Raw genomic sequence first — 15,836 nt, 5'->3', positions numbered from 1 at the left:
TATGGAGAAAAAACAGATCACTTGATGATGTCAAAGACTTGCAGTTTGGATGTTGTCTATCAGGGGTTGTGCCATAATTCCAGTGGAGCCATGCGCTCGGAGTGCCCCACTAGTTCTGTCAGACACTGGTGGTTCCTCTTAACGTGAAGTGAACCCGACCACATGTACATTTCTAGTGTTTGCTGCAAGAAGCCACCAGACATTAAATGGAATGTTGGACAGTAACATGAAATAAAGGAATAAGACAGATAACCACATGGAATGCAACAATATGAGTTTGTCAGAATTTTACTTGTGCCATTTGGTGCATTCTGCATTCAAAGGATTCTGTACGTCAAACCTGTCAACAAATATCAGATGCTGCTGTGATCTGAGAGGAATAAATATCCAGACAAACTGTTTAAGCTGACTGCCCCATTATTATTTTACGAATGTGATTTCAAATTGAAACTTTTGAAGCTACTTAACAGAAATATTCATAATCTGCTGCATCACAAAATGGGTTGACGTCACCCCCCCCCTCAATAAATGTAATATTCAAAACATTTTTAGAATTGCATTAATTCAGAGTACATGAAACTATTGCTTTAATCATAAATGATGTAAATCTTAACTGCCAAGACACTGTGTTAAGAGGAGGAGGTCAGTTTGTAAAGAAGCATTTAGGCTGCTGACAACTGCAGCAGCCTACTGGAGATTCTTAGAAAGAATGCAAAAGAAATGAATGAAGCTAGCAAAAGTTTTTAATGATATTGGTACATCAAGTTTTTTCTGCAGTAATGTTTTGGAATAACTAGTTGGTGACAGAATATTTGATGCACACGTTAAACAGACAATGTGATCTATGCAAATTATAACACAAACTGTTCAGATGTGTCAAACACATTATGGTGGACAAAGCATATTCACAGACATGAACGACAGATGTGTTTTCATCCGGGTTTCACAGTGCATCAGCCCCCAAACAACAGCTGACACAATGATCAGACTACCACACACACACACACACACAAAAACTTTAATGCAACAACATAAAAGTGTAAACAAGCAGCAATTCACAGCATTGCAGCACAATAAAGGTTGTTGATCCAATTATTAATTATGTGGTCATTTTATATCTACTGTACATGTTAAGGAGACAAACCTTTATCAGCACAGAAAATCTTAATGCAAGCAAATATTCTGTTATTTATATACACGAGACAGATGAAGTGTCATCGGACCACATGGAGTGTTTGTGTGTGTGATGTTATAAACATGCAGAGTCTCAGTGCTCCCTCTAAGCCTTAAAAAATGAAATGACACCTGAAAGCTCAGCAGGTAGAAAGACAGACCAGATGATATTTTCCCACACAGTAAACATAACCACTTCAGCACAGAGAAAGGTGGATTGTCTTTCTTTTTAAGTTCTTTAGGTCGACTTGAATCCATGAATGCAGATGGGAGCTCTCCCATATCAATGTTACCATTGTGCACGCTCAGGGGGTGAGTACAGTCGACAGCACGGTAAATGGACTGCATTTATATAGTGCTTTTCCATCTGCATCAGATGCTCAAAGCGCTTAACAATATTGCCTCACATTCACCCCAATCTCAGGCTGCTGCCATACAAGGCGCTCACTACACACCAGGAGCAACTAGGGGATTAAGGACTTTGCCCAATGGCCCTTAGTGATTTTCTGGTCAGGCTGGGATTTGAACCGAGGATGCTCTGATCTCAAGACCAATGCTTAATCACTAGACCATCACTTCCCCAATGCATGCTTGTGTCTGGATGACTGGGGTGAATTAAATTGTGATTTGGTGCTGCATAAATACATTAAAGTCTAAATTCAATGGTCACATTGTGGGTTAAAAAAAGCTCAGACTTTCATAATATTTTACTCAATTTGTTGACCTGAGAAGCATTTTGAAACTAGACTGGTGACAGAATGAAACTGGCCAAAGTCCACTGGACCAAAATAACATGACTTATTTTGACATGTTTCAAATGTGTTGTAGATGAGACGAGTTTAACCGTTATGGGACTAATACCAGAGGATCCTCTGTTCAGATTGGGGGGGGGGGGCAATAGGGGCCCTTGGGCAGGGTCTTTAAAGTCCTAAGTTGCTATTGGTATGCAGCCGAGTGCCGTGAATGGCAGCACACTGACATCGGTATGTGAATGTGAGGTGCCATTGTTGTAAAGTGCTTTGATCCTGTATTTCAGATGGAAAATCAGTACTACTCTCTGCAATTTGAAAGTTCACACATTTATAAAGTTCACTCCTTCAGGTAACATGACATGACATCAGTTTTGTAGTTAGTACGGCTGATTAGACTACAGCTGTGATTGTTGCTAAAAATGTATTGCACATGAACCCCACGACTGACACCACAGGACTGTTCACCACAATCAATCTTCATGTCCAGGCTGTGGTGCACAGGCATGTCTGATCTGTCCTTCTACCTCGGCGTGTTAGTAGCTGTGGATTCATACTGTTGTGTTGTCATCACATGAACCTGTTGCAGTTACCAGTGGCTAAAAGCAGGCGACACACAACTTACTACATAGGCATTAGCAGTAGTTTAGCATTAGCAGTATTACTTTAGCTAGTTTAGCAGTGACTGCAGCAGCTGTCAGATTTAGCACTGGCACTGTCACGCCATTATCAGCAAGCAAACTACACTGGTGGCTATTAGGTTCTTTGTAATATTAGCATGTTAGCTCAATCATGCAATGTTGCCTTGGCCTACGTATTAGAATGTCCTAGAAGCTGTGCGTCAGCGGTATGGTGGTGAGAGAGCAGGCGTAGAGGGAGCACTGATTAATTCACTGGTGTCACATCAGTATGTCCAGGTCGTCGCCGTGGTCGTCCTCCTCTGTCAATCGCAGTGACAGCACCTCCTCATTCAGAAAGAGCCCGCTCAGGCGCTCCTTGCGAGCTTGCCGCTGCTCTTTGAGCTGCCGTTTTCGAAGGGCTTTCTGCTGAAGCTTACGCTGCTTTGAGCGTTTCTGAAACACAGAGAAAAAAGATACTAGTGCCGGCTGCCAGGCGAAGATCTCTGTGTTGAGGAAAGCAGCTAATGGATTACATAGAGTGTGTTTAAAAAAGTGAGTGAAGCGCAAAATCCTGAAAACAGCCTTAAGTTGCGCGCACACACACATACACACACACATTGAGAACACTGCACATTCTGTTCCAAATCAAAACATGAGGAAAATTTTATCAAATTTCTTACTTTACAGAAAGCGAAGAAAAAGGAACATCAGGCTGTTCAAAAAAATAGCATCTGCATTTTTCTTTCTGTGGCCCTCATTTAAAGCTCCGGCCACACGGCACAAACGAAGGACAACGAAGCCCAAACGAAAAAGAAATCTGGGCTGTCGAAGGCATCGTTTAACCTTCGTTCAACTTCATTCCTGCAGTTGGTACTTTGCCAGAATTTTAAAACTGTTGAAAAATTTGAATGAATACCAGCGACAACCTCAATTCATCTGTATTTCCATTTGCTTTCATTCTTGATGGTTTCTTTGCATAGTTTTCATTAGTGTTTCGTCCAACTTCGTACAACCTCCCATGTCTGGCGTATTGAACAAAGGCTGACAATAACTGAACGAATCAATAAATAAAGCTTCATCGAGCTGTATCAAACATCCTTGTGTCACTGACTAATCCATGTGTGGGACAAAAGGCAACATTTTCATACAGAAACAACAGTATTAAGAATGTTTTATCAGCTACTTTAACTATTTAAACACGTTTCAACAGTTTGTGGCTGGCCATGTGTGCGTGTCTTCGGGAGTAGCCTTGAGACAGACAATCTCGCACCTGCAAGTACTGCGGAAATGAGGACAAGGCTGCGCTCGGTTTTTATACCCACTTTCGGTCATGCCATCGTGAATGTTTTGTTTTAATTTCATTTAAAGTGTTGAGGGGCAACATTCACTTCATTTTCCTTTTCATTTTAAGTTCTGTTTGAGTTCACTTGATTTGCAGGCTTTTCGGTGATGGGAAAAGTGCAGCATCTTTCATCCACCCTTTCTTGATGATTTTTGACTTTTTATCCTTCGTCCAGCTTTCGCCGTGAGACCTGGGGCATAAGGACGAAAGCAGCAGATGTTTTACATGCTGGTTTTACTGCATTTCTCTCTGAAAATCATTCCACAATTGTTCAGAAGAACAGCGTACTCTGATTAAAAAGTTGACTGGAGAGGGGAAAACATAAAGAAGTGCAAAAAACGATAGGCTGTGCTGTTAAAATAATCTCAAATGCTTTAAAATGGCAACAAAACCAGAAAGACATGGAAGAAAACAGAAAACCACCATTTAAGTGGATCAAAGAATAGCCAGAATGGCAAAGACTCAGCTAATGATCAGCTCCAGAGTGATCAAAGAAGGTCTAAAGTTACCTGTGAGGACTGTAACAATTAGAAGACATATATGTGAAGCCAAGCTATGAACAAGAAGAATCTCTTCTAAGTAGCAGAGACAACAGGGACGTTTTCTGTATTTTAGGAACCAGCCTCATGATATCACAAATATCTACAGTACTATACAAGTTCTGTACCTCTCTTCTCTTGGATGGTTAAAGTAATAGTGCCTTCCGTTCATGACCACAGTGTAGGTACTGGATTTTCCAGACTGTTTGTCAGATTTTTTTAACTAGTTTTGGAGGTACTGTGATTTATATTCTGTAACAACATACATATATACAGTGAGGAAAATAAGAAATTGAACACCCTGCGATTTTGCAAGTTCTCCCACTTAGAAATCATGGAGGGGTCTGAAATTTTCATCTTAGGTGCATGTCCACTGTGAGAGACATAATCAAAAAAAAAAAAAAATCCGGAAATCACAATGTATGATTTTTTAAAATAATTTATTTGTATGTTACTGCTGCAAATAAGTATTTGAACACCTACCAAGCAGCAAGAATTCTGTCTCACACAGACTTGTTAATTTTTCTTTAAGAAGTCCTCTTATTCTGCACTCTTTACCTGTATTAATTGCACCTGTTTGAACTTTTTACCTGTATAAAAGACACCTGTTCACACACTCAGTCAATCACACTCCAACCTGTCCACCATAGCCAAGACCAAAGAGCTGTCTAAGGACACCAGGGACAAAACTGTAGACCTGCACAAGGCTGGGATGGACTACAGGACAACAGGCAAGCAGCTTGGTAGAAGACAACAACTGTTATGATTATTTATTAGAAAGTGGAAGAAACACAAGATGACTGTCAATCTCCCTCGGTCTGGGATTCCATGCAAGATCTCACTTTGTGGGGTAAGGATGATTCTGAGAAAGCTCAGAACTACACAGGAGGACCTGGTCAATGACCTGAAGAGAGCTGGGACCACAGTCACAAAGATTACATTAGTAACACATGATGCTGTCATGGTTTAAAATCCTGCAGGGCAGCAAGGTCCCCCTGCTCAAGCCAACACATGTCCAGGCCCGTTTGAAGTTCACCAGTGACCATCTGGATGATCCAGAGGAGGCATGGGAGAAGGTCATGTGGTCAGATGAGACCAGAATAGAGCTTTTTGGAATCAACTCCACTTACCATGTTTAGAGGATGAGAACAACCCCAAGAAAACCATCCCAACCGTGAAGCATGGGGGTGGAAACATCATACTCTGGGGGTGCTCTTCTGCAAACGGACAGGACGACTGCACTGTATTGAAGGGAGGATGGATGGGGTCACGTATTGCGAGATTTTGGCAAACAACCTCTTTCCCTCAGTAAGAGCATTGAAGATGGGTCATGGCTGGGTCTTCCAGCACGGCAATGACCCCAAACACACAGCCAGGGCAACTAAGGAGGGGCTCCGTAAGAAGCATTTCAAGGTCCTGGAGTGGCCAGTCTCCAGACCTGAACTCAATAGAAAATCTTTGGAGGGAGCTGAAACTCCAAACCTGAAAGATCTAGAGAAGATCTGTGTGGAGGAGTGGACCAAAATCCCTGCTGCAGTGTTCAAACTTGGTCAAGATCTACAGGAAACATCTGACCTCTGGAATTTCAAACAAATTTTTCTGTACCCAATGTTAAGGTCTATTTTTCAATTGTATCAAACACTTATTTCATGTATTAACCTGCAAATTAATTATTTAAAAATCATACAACGTGATTTTGTTCCTTTTGTTTTTAGATTCTGTCTCTCACAGTTGAAGTGTACCTACGATAAAAATTACAGACCTCTATATTCTTTGTAGTTGGGAAAACTTGCAAAATTGACAGTGGATGAAATACTTATTTTCCCCACTGTATATATGCACACACACATATAGAACCGCTGAAGGCAGCGTTTTCAAAGTCCTTGAAAATGCTTAATGTCTATGCCTGTAAAGAATCTTTATTTCTACAGCATATCACAAAATTGCACCCATTTTTACTGCTTATGAAGTGAGCATGGTGGACGAAGAGCAAATTCATGCTGCCTCCGGTGGTAACTGGAGACTTGGAAATTCTGACTTACAACTAGCAATAATTAATCTAATGAAGCTCCAATAAAACATAAGTATCTATGCTGACTCATTTAGACAAACCAAGTAAAAATGCTGTAAATGTAATTCGTGTTAGTATTTACAGCATTATCTGTCCAGGAGACAACCAGCAACACCTTACTGTGAAATCTGTCCACATTTTATCCAGAGTTATTCCCAAAAGGATCTTTTATGGCCTTTGTTTATTAGCAGTGCCTGTTGCTTTGTTTTCACTTCAATTGTCTTTGTTTTTTTGTTGTTGTTTGTTTTGGCATTTTTAGTCACAACTGATGGTCTACCATATTTCTTCAGCTCCATCATGCCAACACTGATAAGTTGTGCCAGTTCTCTCAAGACAAATAAGCAACTGCAGCTTCCAAAATGAGTACACAACAAATCCAATATTATGGTAATACGTGACAGCTACACTGCTAACACGTCAACAACATACGGTTAGGTTTAACACACTTCTGCTTCGGTGGATGCACAAGCATGGCCCATATTACATTCATCAGAAAGCCCACAACTTCATATATTGTGCAGATGCCTTTCCTGCAGGGTCACTCAGCTGGACATCGCGTGGATCCCAGAACCGAGAACAAAAGTATTGTATACTGGTGATCACCAGGAGGAGAGGACAGTTGATCCAGCAGGGACATCATTTTTCAAGTCTGTTCATGTGCTGTTCACACTTTTGTTCCTGCTCCCCCGCCCTCGTCAAACCACACTAGGCTTTTTTTTTTATTTTATTCTTTATTTCTTTTATTATTATTTACTGGGCTGTGAATTCCTGGCTACAACTGGGGGAATTTCCAACGCATCTTTTCTCATAATAGCAGATTAATATCAGCACACAGCCACGAGCACTTTGTTTTCAAACGTCATTGTTTCAGTCACGAGTGGTGCTTAACATTCACGAGAGTGCCATGTGGCATTCACGTGATATTATGCAGACATTTTCACAGTGAGTCTGTGCGATATTTGGCTGACATTCAGGAGACATGCGCTACCGGGTCCTTAGTTCTAATTCAGTGATGTACCAACCGCAAATGTGTTGCTCATTTGTGTGTTTGGTTGGAAATTTGCATCTCCAGCTCCTTTCCAACAGTCGCAACCCAATGAGATAGTTGCCTAAGGAACACAAGTATAGTGGTGCCAAAGAAAATCTTTTTTTAATGATGGTTAATAAAATAAGTCAAAAGTAGCTATAGTTTTAAAATTTTGATTGATGCAGTCTTTGACCAATCAGACCATTTCTAGAAAATAAAAAGAAGGGGATAAGACTGAAGTGAAAAACTCTGGGGTGGAGTACTTACTTTAGAGTCTCGTATACGTTCTGCAGCACTGGACAGGTTTCCATCACTGTGGGCTCTGCTAATGTTAGCGACGCTGCTTCCACTGCAGGCTGAAGCTGTACCACCTACACCACAAACACCATAAAGGGGGTCATCTGGTGGTGATCTTACTGCTAGTATTTAACTTCTAGTTAAAAGGTTAGCATCTTACCAGCTACAGAGTTGGAAGCTGTGGAGCCAGTGGAGGAACTAGCGGAGCTGACCATGCTAGCATTACTGCTGCTGGCTCCGCTGACTCCTCCTGTACTGGCACTGCTGTGGCTGCTCCTCTTCCAGCCCTCCCTCGTGCTGCTGGCCCGCTGCCTCGGGCCGTGCTCTCTGATGTAGTTACGCACCTGACAACAGCACACAGGTCAACACATCAACAACTTTTCGCTCCAAATCCACTAAATCAAGATCTGACCCCTTGTTAGGGGAGGTGATGGTCTATGGTTAAGGTGCTGGACTTGAGACCAGAAGATCCTGGGTTCAAATCCCCGCCTGACTGGAAAATCACTAAGGGCAAGGTCTTTAATCCCCTATTGCTCCCGGTTTGTAGTGTGTAGCCTTGTATGGCAGCACCCTGACATCGGGGTGAATGTGAGGCATAATTGTAAAGCACTTTGAGCATCTGATGCAGATGGAAAAGTGCTATATAAATGGAGTCCATTTACCATTTGTTAAATGCCACGACCCATGCCCTCAGGCAACGCTGCAGACAGGTGGAAAAAGGACAAACTACAGGTGTCTCTGGGTGAGGGACAGTCTACTAGAAGGCTGTGAAGAAAGCAAAATCTCAATATCTGTCACATTTTATTTCCAGCAGTTGTCATTAGTCCACAGTGTTGTTTCACACCATAAACTCGGTTGTAAACTACATCACTCTATGAGCTTTCAATTTACCAGAAGAAACATTTTTCAGGACTCAGTGGTTCTTTTCTACAAGCCTGACAGGATTCTGTCCAAAGTGCTGCTAAGCAAAAGGAAGAGGCCATGAGAAGAGAGCCTGAATCTATATGCTGAATCTACATAGCAAATTATCTCAAGTCTGGCTGACGACCAAAAACAAAACAAACAAACAAACAAAAAACAACAAAAACAACAATCTAAATGCATTTAAAATCAACATTTAAGGCTTCAAATGGTGCAGTTGGCATCTGTCCTCCTGAAGGTGTCTAGCCACCACTTAAAGCAGCTGTGTGTGAAAACGCACTTGTCCAAAACAGATGGACTGAATATTAAATGAACAGTAAACTGCCACCTCCCTACCAAATCTATGCAGTCTGTGTGTGAACAGATCATTGACCAGAGGACTCACAGCGAAGGAGTGGATGTGTGAATGACGCTAGTATCATGCGAGTGGTGCAAAATCAAAAGAACACAAACATCCAAGAAAGAAGAAGAAAACCTATTGACAAGAAGATGTCAACAAAAATATCTAACTGGACCTCCTGCAGTGACAGGGCTAACACCAGATCTCAGAGAAAAGTTCAAGGAACAGCAAGAATGATTTTTGTGGTGTAGACTTTCTAAGTCACGGCCAGGGGTGGTAGCCAAGAGGTTAAGTGTGTTTGTGTACAGTGCCAAAGGTTCCTGGTTTAACTCACTCCTGCCCATTCTCCAATATGGAGTTGCATCAAGAAGGGGATCGGGGACTTCTGGTGCAGCTAGCGAGAGAATGGCAGCATAAGCAGTTTGCTCCTGACGGTTTTTGTAATTCAAGCTCCTACAGCTACTCTTGTTACAAACCCTGGGGATTTTTGAAGATGGATACGGGAGTTTTAACAAGAAGCATGAAAAGTGCCAATTTGACTGAAGACGAAGCTGATAAAACCCGTGGTGACCAAGGCCACTCCTCGCAGCTAACGTTAGCACGATAAGGCGGAGCTGTGGCTGAACCTTCACTGTGGATTATATTCAAAGAGTTACAGGATTTCAGAAAAGACAGCAGTGAACAATACTCAGACATTAAACGTGAATTAAGAAGGGTGAATGAACGAATAGACGAAGCAGAAGGGAGGAGAGATGAAATGGAGACTGTGCTACAAGCAGCATCCACGCTAATCAGGAGGCTAACTGAGCGCCAAGCTAACCTCGAGGCGAGGCTGCTGGATCAAGAAGGGCGAGGCAGGAGGGACAACCTCCGCATTTATTCAATAAAAGAAGGGAAGGAAGGATCAGATATGGTGACTTTTCTGGAAAACATGCTGAAAAAAAGCACTTGACTTTCCCGGAGATGAAGTACTTGGAATTGAAAGCGCGCATCGCGCCCTGGTGGCTAAACCGAACAACAGCATCAAGCTAAACTCAGATTTATTGTGGTGAAATTTGCCAGCCATCGCATCAAAGAAGAGGTCATACGGAGAGCATGGCAGAAGAAAGAAGTGTTTTGTGACGATGAGGGCTTTTTTGTAGACCACGATTTTTCCACTGAAGTGATAAAGAAACGTAATGAATATGAGGAGGCCAAAAAAGTGCTCAAGGAGAATCGTATCAAATTCCAGATCCCATACCCAGCCAAGATGTGGGTTTTCTTTAAGGATGGGACTCGTCTCTATCAAAATGCGACCGAGGCGACAACAGACCTGGCTTCCCGGGGATTTGCAGTCAGTGTGGTTAAACCTACGGTCACCCCTGATCAACAAGAAATCCAGCTTTTGTCCAACTGGAGACCAGTGAGCGGACGACGCGCGTGGAGCGGAGGTCAGCAGCAGAGCACAGCGGGAGACGACGCGCAGCGGCTGGAGGACCCACACACCCCTTTCATAGAAAAACTCCAGAGTTTCCGAAGAAGCAGCACACCAAGGACTGACTGTAAGAGCGCCATAGAAGATCATCATTTGGGTGGAAAACTATCTCTTACTTTACTATTGTCAAAGAATAAACCGTGGCTATAAAGGTAACGTTATGAACAATAAAAGGTTTTGTATTTTTAAATGCACTTTATTTTGAGAAAAAAAAAAGTCGGGGTACAAGCTAGCTTAAAATGCTTTTTAGTTAAGAATCCAGCTAGTATGCGGACATGTCATAGAGCCCCATTCCTGCAAAGAAGTGAACTTTCCCCTTTCGGGACCTGCATCACCCGTCACCATGTAGGGCTCCTCTAACACGAGCCTCTGCCTTGGAAGTGCCTGTTGAACATTACAGAGTTGTTTTTGAAACTTTTTCTTTATTACTGTACCAGTTAACATGTTCTATGGGAGAGAGCTTTGTAATGCACTTAAATGGTTATGACAATTATATATTTACTTGGGGGGAAATAACTTTTTGCATCATTTTTAAAGTACATGAATATACAGGACATTAAAATAATCTCTTAATGTGAAGGATATTTCAAGCCCAGCCAAAAGAAGTAAAATATTCACAAAGGTCAAATGGGAAAAAGCCCAAATTGTACTATTACAAGAGACTCACCTCTCAAATTTAGAACATGAGAAGATGAAAAGAATGGGATACACTAGAGCTTACTATTCATCATATAATAATGGATGAAGAAGAGGGGTCATTATATTAATATCCCAAAAAATACCTTTTGAATATGTATCTGAGGAGTCAGACAAGGAAGGGAGATATATAGTGGTAACAGGAAGGATCAATAAGTAAATTTTCCTTTTATAGAACGGTGTTTGATTTGATGGCTGGAGCATCAGGGATTGTAATCTGCAGATCAGATTTTAATCTTCGCTTGAACCCAAATTTAGACATATCTAAAAAGGGACCAACTACAACATTGCACAAAAAAGTAAACAATCTAATAGAGGAACTGGGCATATTAGACCTTTGGAGAGACTTCTATCCCTCAGGCCGTGATTACACCTTCTATTCAAATCCTCACGATACATATTCAAGATTAGTTTATTTTTTTGTTTTTAAAAGGGACCGTAATCAAATGAACAGCTGTGATATTGGCTCTATTGACCTCTCTGACCACGCTCCAATTTCTTGTTTCTTGAATATTGAGGAAACTAAAAGGAACACACTGTGGAGGCTTAACACAAGCATTTTAGACAACCCACAGTTTGTGAACGAGATGAGAGAGGAAAAAAAATTATTTTGGAATTAAATGACACAGGAGAGGTTGACTCAACAATAGTATGGGACACTTTAAAAGCAGTACTTCGCGGTAAAATTATTTTTTGGTGCTCACACAATAAGAAGGTAAAACAACTTAAATACATTGATTGCAATAGGAGAGTGAAGGATTTTGAAAGACAACATAAAATTAATCAATGCCCAAAACTTTTAGAAGAAACTAAGAAAATCTGAAATGAAATTAATTTGTTGTACTCAAATGAAGTTGAAAAAAAGTTTGTCTTTGCAAAACAGAAATATTATGAAGCCGGTCCCAAAGCAGCTAAGATTCTTGCCAGATGGTTACAAAAAGAGAGAGCAGAAAGCACAATATATAAAATTAAAGATCCAAATTCTGGAGCCATTTTGATTAAACAGGAACAATTACAAGAAGCATTTAAAAAATATTACAGGAATTTGTACTCGCAACCACCTGTAGAAGGTGAGCAAGAAATTGAAAACCTTTTGTGCTCTCTTAACTTGCCTTCTCTGTCTGAGGAACAAAATATAAGTTTGATAGCAGAGATAACTGAAAAGGAACTAAACAGCGCCATCTCCAGGTTAAAGGCAAATAAGACACCAGGGCCAGATGGATATCCTCCAGACTGCTACAAAGCATTTAGAAAGGAACTTATGCCATGTCTTCTCAAAGAAAATACAGTTTTTAAAAAAATCAAAAATGCCACCTTCATGGAAAGAAGCGGTTATCTCTGTCATCCCAAAGGAAGTCAAGGACCGGTCGGAGTGTGGTTCATACAGGCCGATTTTGGTCCTAAATGTTGATTATAAATTATTCACAAGTATTTTGGCTAAAAGATTAGAGAAGATACTTCCTTTTCTGATCCACACAGACCAGACTGGTTTTGTTTTGCGGAGACAAACTCATGATAATATCAGATGCTCATTACATACACTCAACAAAAATATAAATGCAACACTTTTGGTTTTGCTCCCATTTTGTATGAGATGGACTCAAAGATCTAAAACTTTTTCCACATATACAATATCACCATTTCCCTCAAATATTGTTCACAAACCAGTCTAAATCTGTGATAGTGAGCACTTCTCCTTTGCTGAAATAATCCATCCCACCTCACAGGTGTGCCATATCAAGATGCTGATTAGACACCATGATTAGTGCACAGGTGTGCCTTAGACTGCCCACAATAAAAGGCCACTCTGAAAGGTGCAGTTTTATCACACAGCACAATGCCACAGATGTCGCAAGATTTGAGGGAGCGTGCAATTGGCATGCTGACAGCAGGAATGTCAACCAGAGCTGTTGCTCGTGTATTGAATGTTCATTTCTCTACCATAAGCCGTCTCCAAAGTCGTTTCAGAGAATTTGGCAGTACATCCAACCAGCCTCACAACTGCAGACCACGTGTAACCACACCAGCCCAGGACCTCCACATCCAGCATGTTCACCTCCAAGATCGTCTGAGACCAGCCACTCGGACAGCTGCTGAAACAATCGGTTTGCATAACCAAAGAATTTCTGCACAAACTGTCAGAAACCGTCTCAGGGAAGCTCATCTGCATGCTCACCGTCCTCATCGGGGTCTCGACCTGACTCCAGTTCGTCGTCGTAACCGACTTGAGTGGGCAAATGCTCACATTCGCTGGCGTTTGGCACGTTGGAGAGGTGTTCTCTTCACAGATGATGCGAAGGAGATGTGTTGCACTGCATGAGGCAAATGGTGGTCACACGAGATACTGACTGGTATCCCCCCCCAATAAAACAAAACTGCACCTTTCAGAGTGGCCTTTTATTGTGGGCAGTCTAAGGCACACCTGTGCACTAATCATGGTGTCTAATCAGCATCTTGATATGGCACACCTGTGAGGTGGGATGGATTATTTTAGCAAAGGAGAAGTGCTCACTATCACAGATTTAGACTGGTTTGTGAACAATATTTGAGGGAAATGGTGATATTGTGTATGTGGAAAAAGTTTTAGATCTTTGAGTTCATCTCATACAAAATTGGAGCAAAACCAAAAGTGTTGCGTTTATATTTTTGTTGAGTATATTTTAAATCACATTCAACATAATAGTCTTGAGGCCCTCTTAGTGAGCCTTGAAAAAGCGTTTGATTCAGTCAGCTGGGCTTTTCTGTATAAAGTGCTGGAGCGATTTGGTATACATTCTAATTTTGTTAACGTTATCTGTACATTGTACAGTGAACCTTCTGCTAAAATAAAAATTAATGGTAATCTTACTAGATCCTTCACCCTTCAGCGTGGCGCGAGGCAGGGCTGCGGGTCATCACCGATCCTGTTTGCATTATACAACCCCTGGCAAAAATTATGGAATCACCGGCCTCACAGGATGTTCATTCAGTTGTTTAATTTTGTAGAAAAAAAGCAGATCACAGACATGACACAAAACTAAAGTCATTTCAAATGGCAACTTTCTGGCTTTAAGAAACACTATAAGAAATCAAGAAAAAAAGATTGTGGCAGTCAGTAACGGTTACTTTTTTAGACCAAGCAGAGGAAAAAAATATGGAATCACCCTGTAAATTTTCATCCCCCAAATTAACACCTGCATCATATCAGATCTGCTCATTGACACTGACCCTATGCCATGACATTGACCCTATGTGTCTTTTTGCAAGGAATGTTTTTGCAGTTTTTGCTCTATGGCAAGATGCATTATCATCTTGAAAAATGATTTCATCATCCCCAAACATCCTTTCAATTGTCCAAAATATCAACGTAAACTTGTGCATTTATTGATGATGTAATGACAGCCATCTCCCCAGTGCCTTTACCTGACATGCAGCCCCATATCATCAATGACTGTGGAAATTTACATGTTCTCTTCAGGCAGTCATCTTTATAAATCTCATTGGAAAGGCACCAAACAAAAGTTCCAGCATCATCACCTTGCCCAATGCAGATTCGAGATTCATCACTGAATATGACTTTCATCCAGTCATCCACAGTCCACAATTGCTTTTCCTTAGCCCATTGTAACCTTGTTTTTTTCTGTTTAGGTGTTAATGATGCCTTTCGTTTAGCTTTTCTGTATGTAAATCCCATTTCCTTTAGGCGGTTTCTTACAGTTCGGTCACAGACGTTGACTCCAGTTTCCTCCCATTCGTTCCTCATTTGTTTTGTTGTACATTTTTCGATTTTTGAGACATATTGCTTTAAGTTTTCTGTCTTGACGCTTTGATGTCTTCCTTGGTCTACCAGTATGTTTGCCTTTAACAACCTTCCCATGTTGTTTGTATTTGGTCCAGAGTTTAGACACAGCTGACTGTGAACAACCAACATCTTCTGCAACATTGCGTGATGATTTACTCTCTTTTAAGAGTTTGATAATCCTCTCCTTTGTTTCAATTGACATCTCTTGTGTTGGAGCCATGATTCATGTCAGTCCACTTGGTGCAACAACTCTCCAAGGTGTGTTCACTCCTTTTTAGATGCAGACTAACGAGCAGATCTGATATGATGCAGGTGTTAGTTTTGGGGATGAAAATTTACAGGGTGATTCCATAATAATTGAGTGATTCCATATTTTTTTCCTCTGCTTGGTCTAAAAAAGTAACCGTTAGTGACTGCCACAATCTTTTTTTCTTGATTTCTTATAGTGTTTCTTAAAGCCAGAAAGTTGCCATTTGAAATGACTTTAGTTTTGTGTCATGTCTGTGATCTGCTTTTGTTCTACAAAATTAAACAACTGAATGAACATCCTCCGAGGCCGGTGATTCCATAATTTTTGCCAGGGGTTGTACATAGAACCTCTAGCCCAGTGGTTAACACAGACAAAAAGCATCAAAGGTATAACTATAAATCAAGAAGAGCATAAAGTTGCCTTATATGCCGACGATGTACTAATTTATTTATCAGACCTAAATAATACACTCCCAGAAGTGATGAAGTTATTACATAAGTATGGTCAATACTCAGGTTATAAATTAAATATACAAAAAAAAAACAACTGCTTACAT

At 41.0% G+C, this 15,836-nt stretch overlaps 1 protein-coding gene across 1 annotated transcript in view; it reads right to left on the bottom strand.

The window, feature by feature from the left end:
• Window positions 1-2,058: 2,058 nt before the first annotated feature.
• Window positions 2,059-15,836, bottom strand: part of fam199x (family with sequence similarity 199, X-linked) — a 35,315-nt gene continuing 21,537 nt past the window's right edge. Inside the window, exons 6-8 of the mRNA XM_034181197.1 lie at window positions 7,979-8,162; window positions 7,789-7,892; window positions 2,059-2,995 (exon numbers count right to left, since the gene is read on the bottom strand). Coding sequence (XP_034037088.1) covers window positions 2,822-2,995; window positions 7,789-7,892; window positions 7,979-8,162 — 462 coding nt within the window. The 3' untranslated portion in view covers window positions 2,059-2,821. The remainder of the gene's footprint in view (window positions 2,996-7,788; window positions 7,893-7,978; window positions 8,163-15,836) is intronic.

This window comes from Thalassophryne amazonica, chromosome 11 (assembly GCF_902500255.1).
Source record: "Thalassophryne amazonica chromosome 11, fThaAma1.1, whole genome shotgun sequence".
Classification (NCBI taxonomy): domain Eukaryota; kingdom Metazoa; phylum Chordata; class Actinopteri; order Batrachoidiformes; family Batrachoididae; genus Thalassophryne; species Thalassophryne amazonica.
Note: the sequence above shows the minus strand (reverse complement) of the source record. Positions and strands in the feature narration are given on the sequence as shown.